Source organism: Terrapene carolina, unplaced genomic scaffold (genome assembly GCF_002925995.2).
Source record: "Terrapene carolina triunguis isolate 2854851 unplaced genomic scaffold, T_m_triunguis-2.0 Scaffold95, whole genome shotgun sequence".
Taxonomy (NCBI): Eukaryota; Metazoa; Chordata; order Testudines; family Emydidae; genus Terrapene; species Terrapene triunguis.
Window position 1 is genome coordinate 12,576,104 of NW_020664446.1, and position 27,789 is coordinate 12,603,892.

The following is a 27,789-nucleotide window of genomic DNA, read 5'->3' on the forward strand; positions in this document are numbered from 1 at the left end:
GCTGTGCACGCGGTGCCCGGAGCAGCGGCAGCCTGTGCACCGCGGGATCCTGGCCCACCCCGGGGCTGCCCTGACACCGCTCAACCCGCGGCAGGCAGAGGCAGGGCTGGCCCAGCCGAGCTGCAGGGCGAGGCCTCTCCAGCCATCTCTGCTCGTGCCTGCTCGCAAGCTCGCCCGTCTGCCCCGCGCAGGCTGCAGCGCCCGGGGCCGGGCAAAGCCTCCGCCCAGCCCAGCCGTGCGTGGCGAACACTACATCTCCCAGCACCTCCTGCGGCGCGAGCCTGCGCGGGACCGGGGCACCGAGCTCTTCCTGGCTGCAGCCCGGGGCGGGGAGAGAAGACGAGCCCGGGCCCCACGTGGGTAGAAGGGAAGCCCGGTCCCAGAAAGCCGGGGCCAGAGCCGCCATCCCCTGGCCTCCTCGGTGCATCTTGAGCCTGGGCGAGCCCGGCCCGGAGCATGGCTGAGAAGGTGCACGGGAGGTTGGGGCATGTTATGGCCAACCCAGCAGCAGCGGCTAAACTGCTCTCTCTGAGCGGGCTGTTTGCTGTGTATAAACCCAAAGGGCCCACTTCTGCTAACGTGCTCAACCAGCTGAAGGAGAAGCTGCTGGCAGGTACTGCAGGGAAGGGGCAGGATGTCACCCTCGGGCTGGGTGCGGGAGGCCACGGCGGGTGGTTCAAGCAGGGACTGCGGGTACGTTGGGAGGAGGCAGGTCTGGATGACACATGGTGGGAACTTCATGCTCTTCCTACAGTTGTAGGAGCCCCACACCATTCGTGCTGAGAGTATCAGTCTGCACACAGTACTTTGCCCCCTAAATGTAGGTCTGCAAATCCAATTGCTGGACCATCAGTTTCCCCTTTGCAGGTGGCTGGGGACCCCTTGCCTGTGTAATGGTCCCATTCCAGTTACCCCAGGCCCAAGTAAGGGTTTTGTGTGTGCAAATTACTGCCTGTGTGTAGCTTCCTTGCTGTGCAGTTTGCACCTTCACCTGTTCATATGCCCTAATCAGCGTAGTTTGAATCCACACCTAATTTGTGGCCACCCCTTCTTTTGCGCACGAAGATAATCATGAGTTTACCTGACGTGCAAATTCTGATACCTGAGGTGCACCTGGAAGTTTCAAAGCAAGTTTAAAAATCCAGATTTTCCAGGGCTGCAGAGCTGGAAAAGTCTAAATGGGGGATACTTTGGTTAGAGGGAAGTGAGATTTGTAAAACGTCTGTTAAAATACATATAGACAAAAATCCTTAGTCACAGGAGGGAGACACTAAAAACTGGCCTACAATTAAATTCAAAATGAAGGTGCTGCTTTCATTCCGATGTCTGATTTCACAAATATATTATCCATTTGTGTTCACCTAGTTAGGCTTTTTCAAGCTTCTGGTATGTGGGCCTCCTCTTTTGTGATTTAGTAGCCCAGAAAACCACAACTCCTAGGAACATATTACCTCTTCCTTTTCAAAGTTTATATCATTGTTGTCTGTCATGGAAAGAGAAAGCCAGAAAAATATATTTTCTCCTTAATTTTTCAGATTGTTTACTCCGGTGGGTCCCGCTCTTGCAGTATGGTCCATGGTGGTGGATTCTTATGCCTCCATCAAGTCCCACTGAAATAATTTCAGTCCCACCCAGAGGCCCATGAGTTTGTCTGAGTGGAACAGAATTTAAGGATTGTGAATAACAGCGTTGGAACACTACAGAACCAATCCCCACTGACTTCAGTTGGGCTCCATGCCACTCCTTACTCCACCTCTCTATAGTGAATTGCAGGGTTGGGGTTTAAGATTGTAACCTCCTTAAGGGGCAAGGACCATGTTATCTTGTATACAGCACATAGCATGATGAAGCCCTGATCCTGATTGGGGATTACAGAGTCTCCTGCAGTATAAGACCCCAGTCCTGCATGGAAAACTGCAGTAGGTCTGTCCCATATAGACACCTATTGAGTGGGGCTCCATGCAGGCACAGGGGTCTGCCCATGTGAGTCCCAGTGCTGGATTAATGTCTGTGTAGCATAATTACAGTTGTAGCACTTTGTTGACAGCTAGTTTCAAAGTTCTTTCCCTTGTTTGTGTGGGGCTCTCACTGTAACAGAAGAGAGAGAAACACTTGAAATAACAGGAAAGTTGTTATAAAGCTATAGAAATTGGAAAGGGGACTTGGGGGCATGTGTAGCTCTTTCAATTGTATATTCAGTTGACTTGCTTTCAAGTTTATAATGGTCCAGAGAGTCTGCTGAATGTTTCTTTTTCAGGGAGTGATCAAGGCTGTGGAATTCCTAGATGGGATTGTAACAGGCTAGTCACATTTCCCGATATGCCATAACAGCAGATGGGCAACAAAGCGCAAATTCCACTCAGTTGCTTATAGACATCTCTATTGAAACCATTCATGGAGCTGAGTGGTATGTGGCCCATTATGTGCAATCAAATAAAGCAAGAAGGCTCAGTGATGCTTTCTGTAAGTGTGTTCAGCTGGTGATAGTGTTACATGTTTCATTAATGAAACAAATCAGGTAACCTGTCCACTCTGGTGTTTCTTGTATATTCCTTTAACACTTCTGTTTATAATGGTGCATAAGATTATTTATAATTAGCTGATATTCTATGATTTCATAATTAGCTATCAGTGTTGGAAGGGACCTCAGGAGGTCATCTAGTCCAACCCCCTGCTCAAAGCAGGACCAATCCCAAGACAGATTTTTGCCCCAGACCCCTAAATGACTCCCTCAAGGATTGATCTCACAACCCTAGGTTTAGCAAGCCAATGCTCAAGCCACTGAGGTAGAGGTATTTAATCAGAGCATGGAGAAAAATTATTTCCATTGAATGTTTTGTCTTTTTTAATATATTGCATATTGCCATGTTCTGAGGTTGTTCTGTAATGCATTTTGTCAATTTATTTTTGCAGAAGCTGGTATACAAAAGTGTGCAAGAAAAAGGAAAAAACAGATTTTGAAGATTGGACATGGTGGGACTCTAGATAGTGCAGCTGCAGGAGTTCTGGGTAATTAAAATATGAATATCTGCAATATCTTTGTTTTTATTTAATGAATTGTACTTCTAATAGCCAAACAAAAGTATCTGTTTTTTAGGCTAAGCTGGTGTTTTGTAGCTGCTGTAATTTTCTGTAGAGTTTGTTATAATAATGCTTTATATTTCTGTGTCTTTGTCTCAAAAGATCTCAAAGTACTTTAGAAACTAGAGATGTGTAGGATTCAGTTCAGCTATGGAGTGCAGCAACACAATAGTTCCGGATAGGAAGTGAAAAATAACCCATCTAATAACAAAGGCATCAATGAGGTTTCTACGTTTACTATCTCGCAATGATTTCTATATCAAGTGTGTTCAATTTACTGGTATTGGAATGATAATTGCCAGCTGTGTAAACTCAGCCTTGGGTCTGAGAGTCAAGATGGATGATTCCCAACTTGCACATCATCATCAGGTTTAGAAGATAAAATAAAAAAAAACAAGTTAAAAATCACTTTAAAAAGTTAGATGCCTGCAAGTCACCAGGGCCTGATGAAATGCATCCTAGAATACTCAAGGAGCTAATAGAGGAAGTATCTGAGCCTCTAGCTATTATCTTTGGAAAATCATGGGAGACAGGAGAGATTTCAGAAGACTGGAAAAGGGCAAATATAGTGCCCATTTATAAAAAGGGAAATAAAAACAACCCAGGAAACTACAGACCAGTTAGTTTAACTTCTGTGCCAGGGAAGATAATGGAGCAAGTAATTAAGGAAATCATCTGCAAACACTTGGAAGGTGGTAAGGTGATAGGGAATAGCCAGCATGGATTTGTAAAGAACAAATCATGTCAAACCAATCGGATAGCTTTCTTTGATAGGATAACGAGTCTTGTGGATAAAGGAGAAGCAGTGGATGTGGTATACCTAGACTTTAGTAAGGCATTTGATACGGTCTCGCATGATATCCTTATCAATAAACTAGGCAAATACAACTTAGATTGGGCTACTATAAGGTGGGTGCATAACTGGCTGGATAACCGTACTCAGAGAGTAGTTATTAATGGCTCCCAATCCTGCTGGAAAGGTATAACAAGTGGGGTTCCGCAGGGGTCTGTTTTGGGACCGGCTCTGTTCAATATCATCAGCGACTTAGATATTGGCATAGAAAGTATGCTTATTAAGTTTGCAGATGATACCAAACTGGGAGGGATTGCAACTGCTTTGGCGGATAGGGTCATAATTCAAAATGATCTGGACAAATTGGAGAAATGGTCTGAGGTAAGCAGGATGAAGTTTAACAAAGACAAATGCAAAGTGCTCCACTTTGGAAGGAACAATCAGTTTCACACGTACAGAATGGGAAGAGACTGTCTAGGAAGGAGTACGGCAGAAAGGGATCTAGAGGTTATAGTGGACCACAAGCTAAATATGAGTCAACAGTGTGACGCTGTTGCAAAAAAAGCAAACATGATTCTGGGATGCATTAACAGGTGTGTTGTGAGCAAGATATGAGAAGTCGTTCTTCCGCTCTTCTCTGCACTGGTTAGGCCTCAACTGGAGTATTGTGTCCAGTTCTGGGCACCGCATTTCAAGAAAGATGTGGAGAAATTGGAGAGGGTCCAGAGATGAGCAACAAGAATGATTAAAGGTCTTGAGAACATGACCTATGAAGGAAGGCTGAAAGAATTGGGTTTGTTTAGTTTGGAAAAGAGAATGAGAGGGACATGATAGCAGTTTTCAGGTATCTAAAAGGGTGTCATAAGGAGGAGGGAGAAAACTTGTTCACCTTAGCCTCTAAGGATAGAACAAGAAGCAATGGGCTTAAACTGCAGCAAGGGAGGTTTAGGTTGAACATTAGGAAAAAGTTCCTAACTGTCAGGGTGGTTAAACACTGGAATAAATTGCCTAGGGAGGTTGTGGAATCTCCATCTCTGGAGATATTTAAGAGTAGGTTAGATAAATGTCTGTCAGGGATGGTCTAGACAGTATTTGGTCCTGCCATGAGGGCAGGGGACTGGACTCAATGACCTCTTGAGGTCCCTTCCAGTCCTAGAATCTGTCAATCTATGAATCAATCATTTTGTTGAAGAACAACATAGAGCAGAATCTGCAGCTTCCATAATCTTAGCTGTGTTGCTCTGCAGGGCTAAAAGGAATAAAAACAGTAAAAATTCTGTTTTGTAATTAAATTCAACAGGTGTGAATATGAATATACATAGGGAACAGATCCACTGAGTTTTGACATAGTCACGCCTTAAAGTAGAACTGTGCTTCAAGGAGACAGTGTCTGTTCCCAATGGCTGCCAATATGTTGGTAATTGTCTTTCTGTGGCTTGCGTGCATTATAAAATGTAACTCCCATCAACTAGAAGTAAACTTTAGCTCTGCTTGTTCCAATTTCCTGTTTACTCGGTTGCCATTTGATGAAGAACATTGTCTGGTTCTGAAGCAGAAGGTTTTTTCTCTTGCACAGATGTTCCCATTGAACACGTTATTTCTTGTTGTGGGAAGTCATCAGCATTGATCCAAAAAACAAAACAAAACAAAAAATCATTGAGGCTTTTTAATTGCTTCTCCTACTGTCTTCTGGCAGCCAGTGGGCTCCAGAGCTTGCATCTGTGGCATGACAGAATGTATTCAAGCTTGGTGCATGTCTGGGAAAGACAGAAAAGTGCATCACCTTAATATGTTTCCGATCGATGCTTCACAAGGGCAAAGGATGTTTTGTTCTAGTGACGGAGAAAAATCAATGCAAGCCAAATAGAAAAGGACAAAATTGGTAGGAGGGTGGGAGTGAATGCTTTAAAATTTCTAAAGATGTGAGAAGAAATAGTTGGGGGAAGGGAAGAAATAAAAGAAAATAATTTTTTCTTTGTTATTTTTTCTAACAGTTCAGTTAACTGTTCTCTGTTGTCTCCAGCGTATTGGTGGTGGTTTCTTTCTTCCACCTACAAAGCAGCATCACAAGAAGTCTTTGAGGCTACTAAACCTCTTCTCTTGATCTGTGCATCTGTGGCCTCAAATTTCAAGATCTATGCTCTGATTCTTTCTCTCTGCTTGATATCAGACCTTTCTGCCTATTTGTAACAGCTGGGCGAAAGCATTCTCTCCACCGACATTCTAGCATTTGAGAGATCACTAGGCAATGTTTGAGAAGCCCTAATACAGTTCAGTTTGGGGTTTTTATTAAGGAGCAGCCTGGCTCTAATGTAAAAGCTTTGGGAAACTTTAGACCAAACATTTCTGATAGTCTCCCTCAGTGGCTGGAGTTCTGCCCCAGAATAGGAGTTGAACAGACTGTAGTTACGTGAAGTGTGATGGTTGCATGATGGAAGGTAAGAAGAGAAAGCAGAAAATTGTACAAGCACTTTGATATGAAAATCAGTTTGTCACCTTCTTGATGAGGCAGAAGTCACCATTTATCCTCTTAGAATTGAGTGCAGGCTGGGGAATGGTTGGTGCATGGAAATCTTCTGAGATAAGACACCCCCACTTGGGTAGTGGCTGATGTTCACTAGCCACGAAATAGGTTCAAAGTGTCAGCAGCAGCCCTAAAAGCTTCCCCCACCCCCCTGCTACTCTGCCAGTGTGCTTCTACCCTGACCTATAGTGATTCCCCTTTAGGGGTCAGAGCAGTTCAGTCTGAATGTCCGTGTGAGCTTCAGCCTCTCTTCTGAACCTGGCATACGTTCTGCAACCAGTGTTTCATTTGGTATAGATCATTGACTATCAGATTATGACAACTTTCAATCACTATTTACCTAAGCTGTATTTGAATCAGTGACCTAGAAGATAAAGACTTCATGGGGCATGTCTACATTGCAATAAATAACTCGTGGTACCAACTCTTAAAGCTTGGGTCCACTCACTCAGGTGCGAGGGGCTCACACTTTGGGGCTAAAAATAGTAGTGTAGAAGTCTGGGCTCAGGCTAGAGCCCGGGCTCTGAAACCCAGAGAGAAGGGGGTGTCCGAGCACATTTACACTACTATTTACTATACTAGTTACTATACCTAACTCCATAGTGCAATATCAAGTCAGTTGACCCAGGTTCTGAGACTCATAGCTATAAAAGGGGGTGGAGCAGAACAAGGAGGGTTGCCAGTTATGAAAATCCCCTAGTTATCACCTGAGCTGGAACTAACAAGGATTGTACAATCCTACTTTACATACTTAATAAAACACTTTTGTTTATTAATTAACCCAGGGTAAGTGATTAATATCTGGGGGAGCAAACAGCTGTGCATATCTCTCTATCAGTGTTATAGAGGGCAGACAATTTGTGATTTTACCCTGTATAAGCTTTATACAGAGTAAAACGGATTTATTTGGGGTTTGGATCCCATTGGGAGCTGGGTATCTGAGTGCTGGAGATAGGAAACCTGCTGAGCTGTTTTAGTTAAAGTCTGCAGCTTTGGGGTCATGGTTCAGACCCTGGGTCTGTGTTGTAGCAGACTTGTGTGTCTGGCTCAACAAGGCAGGGTTCTGGAGTCCCAAGCTGGCAGGGAAGACTGGCTCAGAGGTAGTACTGGCAGCACATCAGGTGACAGTCCCAAGAGGGTCTCTGTGACCGAACCCGTCACAGACGTACCCTGAGAGACCTCTCTCCCAGACTCATTCTCCTTGTCAGGGAGTATTTCCTGTCATCCACCTTAAAATTTCCCTGTATTAGTTTCATCATCTTACTCCTTGTTTTACCATCTTGTACCCCTCTAAAGAATTTTTCTTCTCAGTGTTTGCACCCTTCTGCATTACAGCTTTCCAGGTTTCGCCCTTTGAATAACTGAGGCATTTAGTTCTCCATTACTATCCAGTTCTAATAAGGTGCTTGGATACTCTGGAGCTGAGCGCATTGCAAAGGTATAGACAATGTTTTTCTCAAAAGATGCATTTTTATGACTCTTTATTTCATGCTTGGGTGTGTCTCAGTCTGTGGGACTCAGGCTTGCGGACTTAGTGTTTCCAACCCCCTGCTTGAGCATTCACACGGCATTGTAAACCTGGGTCTACCATTGCTGGATCCAGGTCTCTCAGCTGTGCCAGTGCATCCATACTGCACGATGCAGACCTTCCATCTTGGTTTTATGGCTTGACCTGAATCCACACTGCAAAATGACAGGGCTTGGACCTGAGTCTCAGTGGGACCCGCCTGTTTAGCAGCTTCCTAGGACCTGGGTCCTGTCTGCTTGCTCACCTGAGTCAGACTGATTTCTGTGTGGTTGGAAGCAGGGTTTAGACTCAAACCTGAGTCAGAGCATGGGTTCAGTGTACACTGTAGACATACCCTTGTAGGCTTGGCCTATTACAAATGTGGGTAAAAAGGGGTGTTTTAAGGTGTTGAGCATCAAGTAATTTTATCACAAAAATTGCTAAAAATCATATAGTTTAGAGAGACAGGGAAATGGTAGGTCCAATCTTAGTGCCAGTTCAGGGATGTGAGTTCCATTATTTCAGCTGCATGGGGTTCTTGCCATGCCTTAGGGGGGAACTGTGATTTAAAGACTAGCAAAATAATTCTTCAGCTGGCTAAGGCTTGGTCTACACTAAACCCCCAAATCGAACTAAGGTACGCAACTTCAGCTACGTGAATAACGTAGCTGAAGTTCGAAGTACCTTAGTTCGAACTTACCTCAGTCCACACGCGGCAGGCAGGCTCCCCCGTCGACTCCGCGGTACTCCTCTCATCTAGCTGGAGTACCGCAGTCGACGGTGAGCACTTCCTGGTTCGACTTATCGCGTCCAGACAAGACGCGATAAGTCGAACCCAGAACTTCGATTGCCAGCCGCCGAACTAGCGGCTGGGTGTAGACATACCCTAAATTGTTTTTGTCTTTGTGTTGGGGAAACTCTCAGAACATCTTTAAGTTAGAGCTTTAACTTTTTGTTTTATTCAGTCAATTTTCTGAGATATCCCTTTAGTTCCATCAAGGTTTAATAGAAGTTGAAATTTTATCTCAAATGAGTCCAAACACTCCTATTTTGCATATAAAAGTGTTTAAACTCTTAGAAGTCATTTTAAACTTAAATGATTCTTAAATAAAGTCTTTCAACTTAAATGGTTATGCAGCGAGATTGTGTCTTATTTCTTACCAATCTATAGAGAGGTTTTTCTTGCCTTCCTGAGTTTGGTAAGGAGTTGGTTAACCATTGCTAGGTAACTAATTAATTTTCCAATTAATATGAATGATTTTATACTCAGATGGCTTCTTATATTAGCAATCTGTTATAGCAAGGTCATTTGATTCCATTTTTTACATAATACATCCACTATTCACATAATAGTGGTATTGAGGCAGTTATTACATTTGCAAATACACATCTCAAAGCATTTAAGGGACAACAGAGGTTTTCACCTTCAAGAGGAAACATAGAGTTAGACATAACTAACATCGTCCATAAAACACTGTCCAACCATAAACGTTCTTCTTATCATTTGAAGACTTTAGAGCAATTGTAAAAGAAATCAGTTTCAATAAGGATAATTCTAGAATTCTTTGGTTTTTTTCCCTTTGCAAAGGGGAGGGATAAAGAGGGCCTCTTTTATTACTTAGGATGCATTATCAGAGCTAGAAACTAAATATCACCCCCCCCCCCCTTTGGAATATCTTGAATACACAACTAGATCTCTTTCTAAAACACAAGTATTTTAAGAAGTTTTATTTTCTTGAGATAAAGATCATGTCTATACCAAACGAGTGTCCTGTTCTTTAAAGAGATACTCTTGTTGTTTGTCTTTTGACCAAATGGTTCCTACATTTACAGCTTGTAATTAACTTCTATCAAATAGTCTATACAAGGGACAGATCACAATAACTAACACTTTTATACTACTTTGAAAGATGTATGTAAAAGAATATATAGACTGTTAAAGCAAAACAGAAGTTGTAAAACTGCATTCCAGAGCATGTATAAACACACTTGGCGGTAATATATTTGGTTTTATGGCTAAGGAGGTGTCCTCCTCTTTGACACTTTTGGTGCCTGTTACTGGTTGATGGAAAGCAGAGATTTCCCATGGATTCCCTTAGGATTTGATTTCATTAATTAGCAACTAAAAACTTAAGCCCGTGAGCTATCATATTCTTCAAGTATTGTGTATGGAAATAATTGTATGTCCTAAAACTGAGTAAAGGCAAGATTATACTAATCTAACAGTATAAAAGAGAATTACAATAATTTTATTAATAACCATTTTGCATCAATATCGAGGTATATCCCCTACACAAGGTAGTACTGGAGAATCCTACCGTATACTCTTTGTATGGCGATGACAGTTTTACAAATGCGTGGTTATAATGTACCTGGTTTTCTGGTTTTCCTCTTCCTGTTGTATCTACTACTTCTGAACACTGTGCAGAAAACCAATGGAAAAAGTTAGTAAAGAAAGGCATATTACTGTAGGAAGTTTTAATGAGAATTCTAACACAGTAAAGAGATTTTTCTACCCATTTACTTTGAAAATCTGATTGTTAATCGCTTTGACATGTCAAAATGTAGTTTAAAATTGAAAAAGCCAGTGGGCCACACAAACACATGAGCCTGCCTGTTTGATTTATAAATGATCCTAGCAAGAGATTCGGGGACTTCATGATTATTTTACTTTCTTGCCCTGGTCCTATCAGTGCCAAACTAATTCCATTATGGTATTTGCTGCTACCTTAGCTGTGTTACTACAGGCCGCTAATAACCTTTAAATGGTCCATTAGTTACAGCGATGGCTTTGGCTCACTAATAATGAACCTTGCCAAAGACTTTATCAGGCTAGACTGAGAGCCATGGTTTGTGCTATGTCTTTCTTTACTGATGACTGCAAGTACAGCAAAATAAATCAAATCACAGGGTAGAATTAAAGCATTTTAACAATAGGCAAAGCTTATCTGTCTTCTGCTTCTTGTCCTTTCCTCAGCCCCAGTAGATACAACATCAGAGGTATTTTCTCTTAGGCAATATCTTTATCTTTTGGTATCCTCCTCTTAAAAGACTCATTCAGCTGATCATGATAATTGAGGCCATTTATATGCTAGCAGTGCAGGAAATGTTATTTCTGACTAGCGTGATGTATGATTGTGAATCTAGTTATTGGAATAAAATGCTGTAATATTTCTCTTTCTGTCTTTGCAGTGGTCGGTATTGGAAAAGGAACTAAAATGCTGAGCAATATTTTGGCAGGTTCCAAGGTATGGCACACTAAGTTATTGGTCTTAATATTTTTTTCAGTGTCGAGGTGAATCGTGATACAGGCAACTAAAACATCCAACATTAAGCAAGGACTCAGAATGGCTTCATTCCTGCAAGGACCCAAAGTGTTGCTATTACAAGAATACTAAACTGTCTGTCGAAAACCCTTGTCTCTCTGATGATGTCCCAGAGAGCTTACTGATGATCAGGGTCGTTTTGGTAGGAAGGTTTTTTTCAATGTTCAATTCTTTGTAGATTTTAAATATGAGATGTAGAAACACAATAATGAATGATGTCCTGTAAATATGGTAACTTTTGTTTTTAAATCAAAACTTTAAAATCCCATCCTCCCTATCCTTTCTTTCAAGTAGATATAATAGAGTAATACTATGATTCTTCCATCACAAGCTGTTATGAATTTACATCTGTTCTTCACATCTTCTTTTTAAAAAATTCCATGCAGTCTTAAAAGACGAAACCCTTAGATTTAAAAAAAAAAAAAATCTTTATTATTAGTATTGCTATAATGTCTAGATGCAAGTGGGGATGAGGGCTCCATTGTGCATAGGCCCAGCCCCAAAACATTTGACACAAAATGTAACAAGCAAGTGTGACCAAAATTAAGAAGGGAGGATAAAGGTGACAAAAGTAATCTATGTAATCACACAAACTTATATATGTGGTTCCTGATGTTTCCAAATCATCTTATATTTTAAAAAAACAAACAAACAAACAGCAGTTTCCCATGGATGTATAACCAGATCATTAGTTGGTTGACTTCCTTGTAGGTATCACAGCAAAAGTTGGTCAAGAGGAAGGAATTGGAGGAGGAGCGGGTACTGGTGTTCTGGGTTAATTCCATTGGGGAGTTCCATGCATCGAAGGCACCATGACATATAGTGCATAGATGGTTCTAAGAGTGGCTGTCCAACAGACCTGCAAGGCGAATAAACAACCTTCTATTAATGTTTCCTTATTCAAAACACACTGTGCACTTGGGACATTATGTGCTCCTAGACTTTTTTGGACTCTTTGATCAGGGGAACATACACGCATTTAGATTATAAACCCTTCAGAGCACAGATGGTCTCTCTCTTTTCTGGGTTTGTACAGCATTCAGCATGGTGGGACTCCAGTCCTGAATGGGGATTTTGGGAGCTATCATAATATATGTAGTAATAGAGTTAGTAAACTTAACCAACAGGGTGTACAATCACACAAAAGAGAAAAGCATCATGTGTTACCAGTTTAAGGACTGATCCTACAAACATTTACCTACCTAAGTGGCATTAGTCCTGTGAGGAATTCCTTTATTGTCAATTGGGCTACTCACATGAATAAATTCTATGCATAAGTATTTGCAGGATTGAGACATTAGTATGCAAAGCACAAGAGACAACAAGTGGATTTGGAGAGCTCTCCTTCTGCATAGTTAACAGATGGGAGCTTGACTCACCTCTGCTTGTACTTTCTGGCTAGTCGCATCAAAACCTTGGCTTGTGTGTTTACATTTCCGGGCCGTAGATGTTGGGTAAGTGGAGACATGGACCTACTCCAGTTAACCCAGCAGGGTTGGTGTGACGTTGTGCAGTCTATATGGTTTTATAAAAACTTGATAATAAGTCAATATAATGTAACTGGGATAGTTTTAGAGAAAATATGGTAATAAGTGAATATAACGTAACTGGGATATGCTTCATGCAAAAGGTCTCTTGTAAGGTATCATTACAAAGCTTATAATCTACTGAGGGTGATCATCTGATTTGTATAAATGTACCACTCTTGTATCTAAAACTAGAAATATAAAATGTAACTCTGAGGGCCTATTGTAATTATGTAAAGTGTGGGCCATTAATGATGGTTTGGAATCTTGATGACTCCCATTAACCAGGACCATTGTCTGCAGATGGTTGTGTTTACCTGTTAGTCTTCCTGTATATGTGTGTGCTGGCAAGTGGGCAATGAAGTCTTGCAGTGACATGTGATCATGTCACCTGAACTGGAATCCATCTTTAACCTGGTGCTTTTCCAGAGGGGGGGGGGTGGAAACCCAGAGGGACAAAGGGTTCCCGCCTTATGCAAAAGATATATAAAGGGGTGGAAGAGAACAAAGGAGAGAGAGGAGCCATCATGAAGAATCCCCTAGCTACGACCTGAGCTGGAACAAGAGCTGTACCAGGGGAAAGAATTGTGCCCAGGCCTGGAAGGTGTCCAGTCTGAGAAAAACTTACTGAAGCATCTCTGGGGGTGAGATTATCTGTATTTAGCTTGATTAGACATAGATTTGCGCATTTTATTTTATTTTGCTTGGTGACTTGCTTTGTTCTGTCTGTTACTACTTTGAACCACTTAAATCCTACTGTCTGTATTTAATAAAATCACTTTTTATTTAGTAATTTACTCAGAGTATGTATTAATACCTGAGGGAGCAAACAACTGTGCATATCTCTCTATCAGTGTTATAGAGGGCGAACAATTTATGAGTTTGCCCTGCATAAGCTTTATGCAGGGTAAAACGGATTTATCTGGGTTTAGACCCCATTGGGAGTTGGGCATCTGAGTGCTAAAGACAAGCACGCTACTGTGAGCTGTTTTCAGGTAAACTTGCAGCTTTAGGACAAGTGATTCAGACCCTGGGTCTGTGTTGGAGCCAGACAGGAGTGTCTGGCTCAGCAAGACAGGGTGCTGGAGTCCTGAGCTGGCAGGGAAAACAGAAGCAGGGGTAGTCTTTGCACATCGGGTGGCAGCTCCCAAGGGGGTTTCTGTGATCCAACCCGTCACAGTTGGTTCCAGCCCGCGGTGTTGAGGTTTTGCACACTATCTTGAAAGCTGAAAATGTAAAGTCCTGTTGTTTTAGAGAATACTTTTAAAATGGGAAAATGGGCAAGAGATGAAGAAATCAATTCAGCAGTCAAGTGCTCTCCAGATTTTGTTACTTTAGGAAAGTCAATAATGACTTAAAAATAATTGACTTTTTCAAGTCAATTGACAGCTCCTCTAATGCATTTCATGCTGACTATTTTTCTTCCTTTTTTTTCACCTCTGATCCATGACCAGCAAACTATTTATAGATGCTCTCTGGTGATGATGATTTGAACTAGAGGCTGACTGATATCCACCCCAGCTTTAAGAAGAAATAAAAGCAGTTGTGGCAATAGGGCTGATAATATGGAACATGGGTATGAAGGCAGGATGGCAGATGGAAATGAGTGTATAGAAATGGAAATGACCACATCTGAGGTGGGAGGAAAATGTGAAGATCTTAATGTGGTCAAATCTGGGGGGATCAGATAATTTCCATCTCAGAATACTGAAAGAACTGGCACATGAGATTGCTAGCCTAGGAGCAAGGATTTTTAATAAATCTATCTATTTGGGGCTAGTGCCATATGACTGGAGTATAGCTAACATTGTGACTATATTTAAGAAAGGGGGAAAAATGATCTTGGCAATTGAAGACCTGTTAGTCTGTCCTCAGTAGTGTGTCTTAGAACAGTGGTTCTCAAACTGTGGGTCGTGACCCGATTTTAATGGGGTTGCCAGGGCCAGCATTAGACTTGCTGGGACCCCGGGCTGAAGCTGAAGCACACGGTAGGGGTCAGGCTGTGGCCCCCTCTCCACCACACCTGGGGCGGTGGGGCTTGGGCTGTGGTTCCCTCTCCCCTCCCCAGAGTGGTGGGGCTCAGGCTCCGCCCCCCTCCCAGGGTCATGTAGTAACTTAGTTGTCAGAAGGGGGTCACGGTGCAATGACGTTTGAAAGGATAATTAAGTTCATGGAGACAAACAGTAAAGGGGATATAATTCAACATGGTTTTCCAAAGGTAGATCATGCCAGACTAACCTGATTTCTTTCTTTGGAAATTAATTAATTTTTTTCACTAAGAGGAATACAATAGATCTAACATACATGGACTTAATAAAGCATTTGGTACAGTACTACATGGGAAATTATTACGTAAATTAGAGAATATGGGATTAGTACAAGCACTGTAAGGGGATAAAAGGGAGAAGGCAATGGGTTTTGTTGAAAGGTTAACTATTGGACTGGAAGGAGGTTACTAGTGGAGTTCCTTAAGTATTGGTCTTGGAATCAATCTTATTCACTATTTTTATTAATGACCTTGTCACAAAAAGTAGGTGTGTGCTAATGATCTGGATGACCTTGAAGATTGGAGTGACAGAAATAAATTAATGGAGATATCCTATCTCCTAGAACTGGAAGGGACCTTGAAAGGTCATCGAGTCCAGCCCCCTGCCTTCACTAGCAGGACCAAGTACTGATTTTGCCCCAGACCCCTAAATGGTCCCCTCAAGGATTGAACTCACAACCCTGGGTTTAGCAGGCCAATGCTCAAACCACTGAGCTATCCCTCCCTCAATGGGATGAAATACAACAGTACCAAGTGCAAGGTCTAAGGGTCTAACCATAAGAATTTCTGCTGCAAGCTGGGGGCTCATCAGTTGGACATGACGGGGGAAGAGCAAGACCTGGGTGCAGGGGTTGATCACAAGATGACCGAGGCACCAATGTGATGTGGCCGTGAAAAAGGCAAATGTGATCCTAGGCTATATCAAGTGAGGCATTTCCAGTAGAGAGAGAGAAGTATTAATGCCATTGCAGAAGGTAGTGGTAAGACCTCATCTAGAATACTGTGCACAGTTCTGGTCTCCCGTGTTCCAGAAAGATGAATACAAAGTGGAACAGGTGTAGAGAAGAACTACAAGGTTGATGAGGGAGTGGAGGGCCTATCTTATGAGAAGATACAGGAAGAGCTTGGCTTGGTTAGCCTAGCAGAAAGAAGGCGGGGAGAGGATATGATTGCTCTCTATACATACATCGGGGGGGATAAAAACCAAAGAGGGGGAAGAGCTATTTAAGATAAAGGACAATGTTGCCACAAGAACAAACTGGCCAGGCTGGAAATTGAAAGAAGGTTTCTCATTGTCAGAGGAGTGAGGTTCTGGAACAGCCTCCCAATAACAGTTGTGGGGGCAAAGAACCTCTCTCTCTTTAGAGCTGAGCAAATTTATGAGTGTGATTGTGTGGTGGGGTTGCTTGTGCTAGTAGGGAACAGCAGCGCTGGGGTTTACTTCCAGTTTGTCATATGTTCCTAAAAGCTCACGCTTCAGGGCTTCACCTGGCCACCAGGAGAGGGTCAGGAATGGATTCCGTTACTCCATCTCCCCAGTGTATTCTGGGTTTTTTTTAAGTCTCCTTCCTCTGATGCATCATAGAAGGCCACAGCCGGAGATGAGATATTGGAAAGGATGGGCCAGGGCTTGGAGGTAGTACCAAGCATTCTCTCCCTCAGATGCTTGGCTTGCTGGTTCTTGCTCACAAGCTCAGGCATTTTCCCCCAGGTCAGATTGGCAGTGACCTTGGGGGCTTTCGCCTTCCACTGTAGTGTCTGAGTGCGAATCACTTGCAAGGATCATCCAATTATATCTCTCAATCATTTCCCTGACCTTGCAGGGGCCTTGGCATTGGTACATCTCACTCCCTCTTATTCTCTCACTGTGGCACGTAACCATCTAGGCTCCTGTGGTTTTTACTAATTTGGCCTAGTTTTGGTTGTTGGGTTTAGTGTGAAGGTGCTGGGTTGTGTTAGTGGCTTCTGATATACAGGAAGTCGGACTAGGTCAGGGGTGGCCAAACTTTTTAGCGCGAGGGCCACATCTGGGTATGGAAATTGTATGGCTGGTCATGAATGCTCACAAAATTGGGGGTTGAAGGGTGGGAGGGCTCTGGCTGGGGATGCGGGCTCTGGGGTGGGGCTGGCAATGAGGGGTTGGGGTGCAGGAGGGGGATCAGGGCTAGGGCAGGGGGTTGGGGCATGGGAGGGGTTCAGGGGGGCAGGTTCCAGACAGTGCTTACCTCAAGCAGCTCCCAGAAACAGCGGCATGTCCCCCCTCCGGCTCTGCACGCTACCCTGTCCGCAGGCGCCGCCCCTGCAGCTCCCATTGTTTGCGGTTCCCAGCCAATGGGAGCTGTGGGGGCAGCGCTTGGGGTGGGGGCAGCATGTTGAGTCCTGGCTGCCCCTACGCATAGGAGCCGGAGGAGGGACATGCCGCTGCTTCCGGGAGCCATGCGGAGTGGGGCAAGACCGTGACCCTGCTCCCTGGCTGGAGCACCAGAGTGGGGCAAGTCCTGGACCCCACTTCCTGGCGGGAGCTCGAGGGCCGGATTAAAACATCTGGAGGGCTGAATGTGGCCCCCAGGCCATAGTTTGCCCACCACTGGACTAGGTGATCTGGTGGTCCTTCTGGCCTTAACCTCTGACTCTAATTGGAGTCTCTCCATTGACCTTGGTGGGCTTTGGATTAGGCCGATAGTACTCATGTAATTTACTATAGTTCTTGAGGTTGAGTCCCTGTTACTTGAGACTTTAACTGTTTATAGTCTGTCATCCCCTTTTTAATACCTTTATCCATTACAGAAAAGCTTTGTCATATTATCTAAATCAGCTTTAAATAGTTCTTGCTAAACTAGTACAAATCCTTAATGTAGATGCTCCTAAATCCAATTGGGTTAGTTTAATTTGGTAATTTATTGACACAAGTTAAAATTATTTTTAAGTGAGGGCTAAACCAGTTTGCAAATCTCTGTAGATAGACTCATAGGTTTAACTAGGTGGCTACAGAGGTCTCAGGACTAATAGTAGTTAGCCATGACTATTCTTTATTCTAAAGTTGTTGAAAAATGTTCTGCCTTTTAGGTGTCGTGCCGTCTACTATGATTAGAGTGTCTCTTACTTCATCATACATGACGACGTGTTTTGTGAAATAATTGTTACTTTTGCTCTGATTCGCTCCTTTTTATCTTTGATTCCACTACATTCAATATGCGTTTCTGCTAGGGATTTTCTTTTTAATTACATTAAAGCTAGCTTCTAGAGAAATTAGATCCAGTCTATCAACATTGGCCGCATAATTACACTAATGGCCCAAAACTTAACATTGTTGCTGTGAACTCTATATGGCAGCTCTGCCAAAAATATGAATGTCAGACTTTTTCCAAACGTCCTATCAAACATAAGCTGATTTGGCTGCCATCAACGTGATTCCCTGATCTGTAATTCATACAGCCTCTGTAAGGATTATCATGTTTTGTCAGTTCTATAATCAAGTGTGTGACCTCCTTAAGGACTAACTCAAAAGAAATAGGAATGTCCAGCCAAGTTTCTCAAAGCTTCTTATCAAGTTCCTTAATATTTTCCCAGAAATAGATGTCTGTTTTGTTTTTTTTATTTCAAATGTTCCAGCAAAGTTGTGGGATAAATTACAGCATGTGAATGGGCTACTCTTGCGTCTCAAAGACTGGCATGCTATGCTTCCTCCGAAAGACGTGGGATAGTCGGTGATCAGAGTAACTCTTGTTCCTAAGACTGAGACAATATGGAGATGATGTTTATGGGCAGATAATTTAGAGTGCTCTTGCTAACAGCGGAAAGTTTAAAGGGGATCATTGCTTTGGAAAAATCTCTTCCCCACTAAGATGTGCTGTAATAATGTAGCTATGCAGAAAGAAGTTGTGGGCTCATCAGGGAGGTAGGAGGCTTGGCAGCCTAAGCAGGCGGCAATGAGATATTGCATTATTCTAATAATTCCCAATGCAGGGGAGAGTGTGGGGGAGGGATGTCTCTAGCACAGAAAGCCTTTACTGAAGTGGGATAAAACAAGATAATCAAAACTTCAGACACCCGGGTAGCATGTTCACTCATATTTAGTTAATTGCATTATAAAGAGCGCAACTCTGGCTTCGCTCACATTCTCTTCAGCAGGGTCACATGCACCAGGGTGACCCCTGAGTCTTCACTGGGGTCATACCAAGGTAAATGAGACCAGAAGTTGGGCCATCATGAGCATTCTGTGCTCTGAATCCTCAAATACTGACAGGTTGAAACCTGCTTTTCTTTTCTGGAAAGTAGAATCTCTAGTCATTCTTTTTTTTATCTGAAGCCCCAGGAGCTCCAGTGACTTGTGGAGAATTAGAATTGACTTCCCTGCATTGATTGCAAATGCTTGAGTGGAGAGTAGGTGAATTGAGCATTTGATCTCAAAGGTTGCAGCCTCTCCAGAGGGGCTCACTATCAAAATGTCATCTGGATAATATAAAACCCAAACTCCAAATCACCTCAAAGACTAGAGACAAAAAGGGATCAAGGGGAGAACGAAGATGCTGAGTTAGTCTAGTCTTTTTAAAGTGCAGCTTCACCATGTTTTGTCTCAAAAATACAGAGCTTGCTTCTTAAGGAGAAACTGGACCAACTTCCTTTGTCATATGAGAACTTCTTACTGACTTGTAAGTTTATTGTAGCATCATTCTGGGAAGTGGCTGATTGGATCCATGGTCCATCTAGTCCAGAATCATTTCTGCAGCGGTTAGTCCCAGATGTTGTAGAGAAAGGTGCAAGAGCCTATAATGAAATAAATGTCTCATAGGGAACATTATTTCCTAACCAGTAATTTACAATGGGTTGTCTTATGCCCTGAAGCGTGAGAATTTAGATGCCTTAGTTTTTGTATACTATCTAATGTAATTGTGGATATAATAATTATGCATATGAATATCTAATTCTTTTTTGCCTCCAAAATACTTGGTCACCATCTTGTGGCAATGAGTTCTGTGGGGGTAATTATGCTTTTTTTTTTTTAAGTTTCCTTTTATCTGTTAAATTTTATTGCAAAAACATCCTAGTGCATGCGTGCGATGAATTTTTTCAAATGTAAGAAACTGAATAACTGACTTTCTTTTCAGAGGAATCTTTGTGGCACACATCTTTACTGCTTGCCTTGTATTTTATCTAGCCAACAATTCTGTTCCAGTAAAACAATACACAGTGCAATACAGCCTAAGCAAAACATTGTGAGGGTATGTCTACGCTGCAATTAGACACCCGCAACTGGCCCGTGCCAGCCGACTCGGGCTTGCGGTACTGTTTAATTGCAGTGTAGATGTTCGGGCTCGTGTTGCAGCCTAAGCACTGGGACCCTCTCACCTGTCAGGGTTGTAGAGTCCAGGCCACAGCCCGAGCCTGAACATCTACTCTGCAATTAAACAGTCCCTCAAGCCCGAGTTAGATACCCAGCCACGGGTATCTAATTGCAGTGTAGACAAACCCGGAGTGAAACCCTGGCCCTGTTGAAGTCATTGGTAAAACTCCCATTAACTCCAGTGGAGTCAGGACTTCGCCCTCTTTCATGATTGTGTGATTATAAATGTATCTGAAACGGTTTTACTGTTGCATAGTCAAAATAGCACTGTCCTAAATGAATTAAACACCTACAGCGTGGAAGTAATTATTGTAAACAAATGTCAATTAGTTATGAAAGTTGCCAGGAGTATATTCAAATGGTTCCGCAAAGTAGATCTTCTGTGGTACTAAAAGGCCTAGACATGCTTTACAGGGTGACATGCTGCTTCATTGATTGAGGAGATAAATTTTTCACTTGTCTTTCCTATTATTGCCATTATTTTGCCTATACATATACGCATATGAGGATATGACTGGCTCTTTGGGGTCGGGAGCGGAATTTTTTCTTTAGGACTAGAATTTTTTGATGCCCTTACATTGAATAGCACCTTACTCCACAAATGCTCCTCAGTAGTCCCCTAGATTTTAATAGGACTAAAATGCTATTCATCATGAGTAAAGGTTTCTGGTTTTGGCCTTTCATCATTGGTGAGGGTTAATTATTAAAAGCATGCACTTGGGGGGGGGGGGAGGTAAAACGTGAAAAAGAATCCCTTGACTGTTGTGCTATTAGCAGTATGAAACACGCTGAAATAAGGGCCAGTTTCCCTGGGAAGCTTCTAACCTTGGGTGGGAAGAACCACCTCCTCCCTAAATTTAAGAATCAATAAAACAAACAAATACTCCCCCTCCCACACACCCTATGTTTGCACTGTATCTTCTCCTGTTTCCTTGCTCCGTTGAAAGAGAGATGATCTGACTCTTCATCTGTTAAAGAATTTTACAAGAAGAATGGAGCAGAGTCTAATCATTGAAATGATGAACAGAAAGAGCTGTGAGGCTGTGTAAAAAGCAGATGCTCCTGTAGCTGTGAAGAGTGAATTGAGCAAATATTTGCTACCTACTTCCAAGAATATAACGCACACATTTGGAAAATGATACATGCCCACACTACTTATTTTAGACCTTGACAAATGTTTCCTTTTTTTTTTTTTTAACGGAACAATTGAAGATTATGGAGGGTACAGTAAGAAATGATCAGTCCCTCTCTTTTACACTGTTCCACAGTGGAGGACAAGGATTCACTGATGAAATTAATAGCAGGTAAACTTATCAGTAAGAGGAAATACTGCTTCAAAGAATATGTAAATAGATGGTGGAGATTGCCGCTGTTTATTATTTGTTGTACTGTAATGCTTAGGAGCAGTAGTTGGGGACCAGGACCCATACAGTAGGTGCTATACAAACACAGAACAAGCGTAGTTATTGTAAATGGAAGTGACCGGGGCAGAAGAATAGCCTTATTAGGGCAAGAGACTGAAATCAAGAGAACTGGGTTCTAGTCACCGGCTTCCTGAGTAAACCTTGAGAAAATCACCTAAACCCAGATTTTTCAAAAGTTGATTTTGAGTGCTTCAATTTTTGTGTACCCACTGTGACATACAAGGCCTGATTGTTTTCATTCATATATATGTTGTGGATGCTAACTGTCTCAAGATGGTCACCTCAAATCAGTGGCAACTTTTGAAGTATGGGCCTTAGTGTTCTGGCCTGCCTGGAGTATGTGTATGTCTTAACATGTCAGTGACAGTAGATAACAACCATAGATACTAATATGTAGCATCTTGTTGTATACCAGGCATTCTGCAATAGCCATTTAAATGGTAACCACACATTAAATGTTGCTGTCATAATGTATTGTACAGATTAAGTGAAAACACAGAGTAATAGTGAAATGCTGCTGGCAAATATAGGCCGTTATATTTGAAGCTAACTGTCTTGTCCCTTGAATTGCGCCTAAGCAAGGCTGCCCTATATTGTGAAAAGGAAAGGTGTTGTATATGGCTACTAAGGGTATGTCTACATTACGAAATTAGGTCGAATTTATAGAAGTCGATTTTTTAGGAAGCGATTTCATATAGTTGATTGTGTGTGTCCCCACTAAGCGCATTAAGTCGCATTAAGTCGGCGGAGTGCGTCCACAGTACCGAGGCTAGCGTCGACTTTCGGAGTGTTGCACTGTGGGTAGCTATCGCATAGTTCCCGCAGTCTGCACTGCCATTGGAATTCTGGGTTGAGCTCCCACTGCCTGATGGGGCAAAAACATTGTCGCGGGTGGTTTTGGGTACATGTCATCAGTCGCCCCTCCCTCCGTGAGAGCAACGGCAGACAATCGTTTCGCGCCTTTTTTCCACGCAGATGCCATACGGCAAGCGTGCAGCCCGCTCAGCTCAGCCGCCGCTGTTGTGTCCTGGGTGCTGCTGGCAGCAGACGGTACAATAGGGCTGAAAACCATCGTCACGCTTCCGCTGCCACTCTGCTCTCCTGCAGACACCATACCACGGCAAGCATGGAGCCCGCTCAGTGTCTGAGCACTGTAAACACCTCGCGCATTATCCTGCAGTATATGCAGCACCGGAACCTGCAAAAGCAAGTGAGGAGGCAACGGCAGCGTGGTGACAAGAGTGGTGAGGACATGGACACAGACTTCTCTCAAAGCACGGGCCCTGGCAATTTGGACATCATGGTGGTAATGGGGCAGGTTCATGCTGTGGAACGCTGAGTCTGGGCCCGGGAAACAAGCACAGTCTGGTGGGACCGCATAGTGTTGCAGGTCTGGGATGATTCCTAGTGGCTGCGAAACTTTCCCACGTATAAGGGCACTTTCATGGAACTTTGTGACTTGCTTTCCCCGGCTCTGAAGCGCAAGAATACCAAGATGAGAGCAGCCCTCACAGTTCACAAGCGAGTGGCGATAGCCCTCTGGAAGCTTGCAACTCCAGACAGCTACCGGTCAGTCGGGAATCAATTTGGAGTGGGCAAATCTACTGTGGGGGCTGCTGTGATCCAAGTAGCCAGCGCGATCACTGAGTTGCTGCTATCAAGGGTAGTGACTGGGAAATGTGCAGGTCATAGTGGATGGCTTTGCTGCAATGGGATTCCCTAACTGTGGTGGGGCGATAGACGGAACGCATATCCCTATCTTGGGACCGGACCACCTTGGCAGCCAGTGCATAAACTGCAAGGGGTACTTTTCAATGGTGCTGCAAGCACTGGTGGATCACAAGGGACGTTTCACCAACATCAATGTGGGATGGCCGGGAAAGATACATGACGCTCGCATTTCAGGAACTCTGATCTGTCTGAACAGCGGCAGCAAGGGACTTACTTCCCAGACCAGAAAATAACCGTTGGGGATGTTGAAATGCCTATAGTTATCCTTGGGGACCCAGCCTACCCCTTAATGCCATAGCTCATGAAGCCATACACAGGCACCCTGGACAGTAGTCAGGAGCTGTTCAACTATAGGCTGAGCAAGTACAGAATGGTGGTAGAATGTGCATTTGGACATTTAAAAGTGCGCTGGCGCAGTTTACCGACTTGGTTAAACCTCAGCGAAACCAATATTCCCATTGTTATTACTGCTTGCTGTGCGCTCCACAATATCTGTGAGAGTAAGGGGGAGACGTTTATGGCGGGGTGGGAGGATGAAACAAATCGCCTGGCCGCTGATTACGCGCAGCCTGACACCAGGGTGGTTAGAAGAGCACAGCAGGGTGCGCTGCGCATCAGAGAAGCTTTAGAAAGCAGTTTCATGACTGGCCAGGCTACGATGTGAAAGTTCTATTTGTTTCTCCTTGATGAAAACCCACCCCCTTGGTTCACTCTACTTCCCTGCAAGCCAACGGCCCTCCCCTCCCCACTTCGATCACCGCTTGCAGAGGCAATAAAGTCATTGTTTCAAATTCATGCATTCTTTATTAATTAGTCACAGAAATAGGGGGATAACGGCCAAGGTAGCCCGGGAGGGGTGGTGGAGGAGGGAAGGACAGGGCCACGCTGCACTTCAAAACTTATTGAATGCCACCCTTCTGTTGCTTGGGCAGTCCTCTGGGATGGAGTGGTTGGGTGCCTGGAGGGCCTCCCCCCCCCCCCCCCCGTGTTCTTGGGCGTCTGGGTGAGAAGGCTATGGAACTTGGGGAGGAGGACAGGCAGTTACACAGGGGCTGCAGCAGCGGTCTGCGCTCCTGCTGCCTTTCCTGCACCTCAACCATAAGCCGGCGCATATCAGTTTGATCCTCCAGTAGCCTCAGCGTTGCCTCCTGCCTCCTCTCCTCTCGATCCCGCCACCTCTCATCTCGCGCGTCCCTCCTGTTCTCGCATTCATTTTTTGCTTTCCTGGACTCTGACATTGTCTGCCTCCACGCATTCTGCTGGGCTCTTTCAGTGCGGGAGGACTGCATGAGCTCAGAGAACATTTCATTGTGAGTGCGTTTTTTTCGCCTTCTTATCTGCACTAGCCTCTGGGACGGAGATGATAGTGGTAGCGTTGAAACATTTGCAGCTGCGGGAGGAAAAAAGGGAGAGTTGGGTTGACCATTTAAAATGGGTTGGCCATTTAAAAGGAGGGGCTAAGGTTTTCGGTTAACGTGCAGCACAAACCCAACTACCCCCCCCCCCCAATTCCCTGGGATGATCGTTTCCCCCTTCCCCCCACCGCATGGCTAACAGTGGGGATGATTTCTTTTGAGCCACAGGCACACAGCCCAGCAGGAACGGCCACCTCTGAATGTCCCCTTAATAAAATTCTCCTATTTCAACCAGGTGACCATGAATGATATCACTCTCCTGAGGATAACAGAGAGAGATAAAGAACGGATGTTGCTTGACTGCATTTCAGTAGCTTTACTGGCCACGAATACATCCCAAGTCTTCAGGGCAAATTAATCATTAAACACGCTTGCTTTTAAACCATGTATTATATTTACAAAGGTACACTCACCAGAGGTGCCTTCTCCGCCTTCAAGGTCCAGGAGCCCGGGTTGGGAGGGTAATGTCTCCAGGGTGATAAATGGTTCCTGGCTGTCAGGGAAAACGGTTTCTCCGCTTGCCTGCTGTGCGCTATCTTCAACCTCCTCCTCCTCCTCCTCGTCCCCCAAATCCTCATCCCTGTTGCGTGAGACTCCCCTGCAGGAGTCCACGTACAGGGGTGGGTAGTTGTAGGGGCACCCCCTAGAATTGCATGCAGCTCATGATAGAAGCGGCATGTCTGGGGGTCTGACCCGGAGCGGCTGTTTGCCTCTGTTTTTTTGGTAGGCTTGCCTGAGCTCCTTAAGTTTCACATGGCACTGCTGCGGGTCCCTGTTATAGCCTCTGTCCTTCATGCCCTTGGAGATTTTTTTTCAAATATTTTGGCATTTCATCTTTTGGAACGGAGTTCTGATAGCACGGATTCATCTCCCCATACAGCGATCAGACCCGCTACCTCCAGTTCGGTCCATGCTGGAGTTCTTTTGCGATTCTGGGACTCCATGGTCACCTCTGCTGATGAGCTCTGCATGGTCACCTGTGCTGATCAGCTTGCCACGCTGGCCAAACAGGAAATAAAATTCAAAAGTTTGCAGGGCTTTTCCTATCTACCTGGCCAGTGCATCTGAGTTGAGAGTGCTGTCCAGAGCGATCACAATGGAGCACTCTGGGATAGCTCCCGGAGGCCAATACCGTCAAATTGCGTCCACACTACTCCCAAATTCGACCCAGCGATGTCGATTTCAGCGCTAATCCCCTCGTCAAGGAGGAGTACAGAAATCGATTTTAAGACCCCTTTAAGTCGACAAAAATGGCTTTGTGGTGTGGACGGGTGCAGGGTTAAATTGATCTAACGCTGCTAAATTCGACCTAAACTCGTAGTGTAGACCAGGGCTAGGTAACTGATCCTGATAAGATGACTTGTGCCAGTGAGACATTTTGCAAGGCAAAAGGTGCACAGCTGCTAATTCTTGTATGAGTTTATTGAGAGAACGCAATGCAAAACATACTGTGTATACCAACCATGCAGTTTTTTCCAGCAGATCAGAACTTGATCAAATCAAAATCAGTTTTCACTGGAACTCTTAAAGGCACTCCTTTCCCCATAGGAGCTACTCCTGTGGCAAATTTGATCTTTCTATCATGACTCATAGACTTTAAGGTCAGAAGGGACCATTATGATCATCTAGTCTGACCTCCTGCACAATGCAGGCCACAGAATCTCACCTACCCACTCCTGTATCAAACCTGTGTCTGAGCCATTGAAGTCCTCAAATCATGGTTTAAAGACTTCAAGGTGCAGAGAATCTTCCAGCAAGTGACCCGTGCCCCACGCTACAGAGGAAGGCGAAAACCCCCCAGGGCTTCTGCCAATCTGCCCTGGAGGAAAATTCCTTCCCGACCCCAAATATGGCGATCAGTTAAACCCTGAGCATGTGGGCAAGACTTACCAGCCAGACACCCAGGAACGAATTTCTAGAGATGCCTTTATTAGAGGGAAGGTCAGACAGAATCTTCTTTGTACACCTCTACCTCGATATAACGCTGTCCTTGGGAGCCAAAAAATCTTACTGCGTTTATAGGTGAAACCGCATTATATCGAACTTGCTTTGATCCACCGCAGTGCGCAGCCCCACCCCCCCGGAGCACTGCTTTACTGTTATATCCAAATTCGTGTTATATCGGGTCGCGTTATATCGGGATAGAGGTGTATAATGGGGAAAGTGCTGCTTCCCATACTCCCACTTCTTCCCCCACACCATCCCTCTCCTCATATCTTAAAAACAACTCAACTGTGTTTGCTTAAATTAAGAAAAAAATTCACATGGAAGATTTCAGAGCAAAATGTGATAGTTTTGGAAAGTCTGAAAATGGGGTTAGAATGAAATGCTTCTGCAACCTTAAAGTCTCTGACAATCCACTCTAGTGATTTATATCTGCACTGGAAGATTTGTATTACCCTATATATTTTTTAAAAAAAACATAGGTACTGGAGCTACTGAATTCAAACACTCTTCTGGTTTCCTTTCCCCTCCCTCTTTTTTCCTCCCGCATCTTCCCCCCAAAATATAGGTTATAAAAGGGCCCCAGCGATGTAGTGCAGGTATTAATTTGCCTGCTGCTTTACCATTAGTGAGCTGGCTCTGCGTGCTGCGTATTTCTCAAGTCTCTCTCTTTTATGTTAACCTCAGGGGCCTAACCTATTAATATCTCTGCTTCATGCTCTATTACTATTCAGACTTTTTAAAAGTACAGTATTGAAAATTTTGAAGAGGCTGCACTTATTGTGCTGCAGGAACTATTGCCTCACAAAATGGAGAGTCCGCTCCAGTTAGAATTTTTCTGTATTCGCTCTCTCTCCACCACCCACCCACTCCTTCTGACCTTTGTAAATTACATATTTGTATTCGCTACATATACCATTCTTCCGTCCCACTTTAACAAAATAATAAATAACAGTGCTGACATACTGAGTCAACTTTTGTTTTTTAAATTATGAAATCCTGGGAGTCAGAAACAGATGATCTGTTAGCAGATCTGTCTATTCCCACGCTAAAGCAGCTTTGTTCCCTATAGTGCCCCTTTCTAGTCACTCAGAGATTTTTGTACCGCTGCCATTTGGAGTTTACTA

The 27,789-nt window shown here is 43.8% G+C and overlaps 1 protein-coding gene across 1 annotated transcript in view; it reads left to right on the top strand.

The window, feature by feature from the left end:
- The first annotated feature begins 291 nt into the window (after nucleotides 1-291).
- TRUB1 (TruB pseudouridine synthase family member 1) overlaps nucleotides 292-27,789 on the top strand; it is a 45,980-nt gene continuing 18,482 nt past the window's right edge. The window contains exons 1-3 of the mRNA XM_024203815.3: nucleotides 292-613; nucleotides 2,914-3,009; nucleotides 11,098-11,153. Of these exons, the coding sequence (XP_024059583.2) occupies nucleotides 457-613; nucleotides 2,914-3,009; nucleotides 11,098-11,153 (309 nt within the window). The 5' untranslated portion in view covers nucleotides 292-456. The remainder of the gene's footprint in view (nucleotides 614-2,913; nucleotides 3,010-11,097; nucleotides 11,154-27,789) is intronic.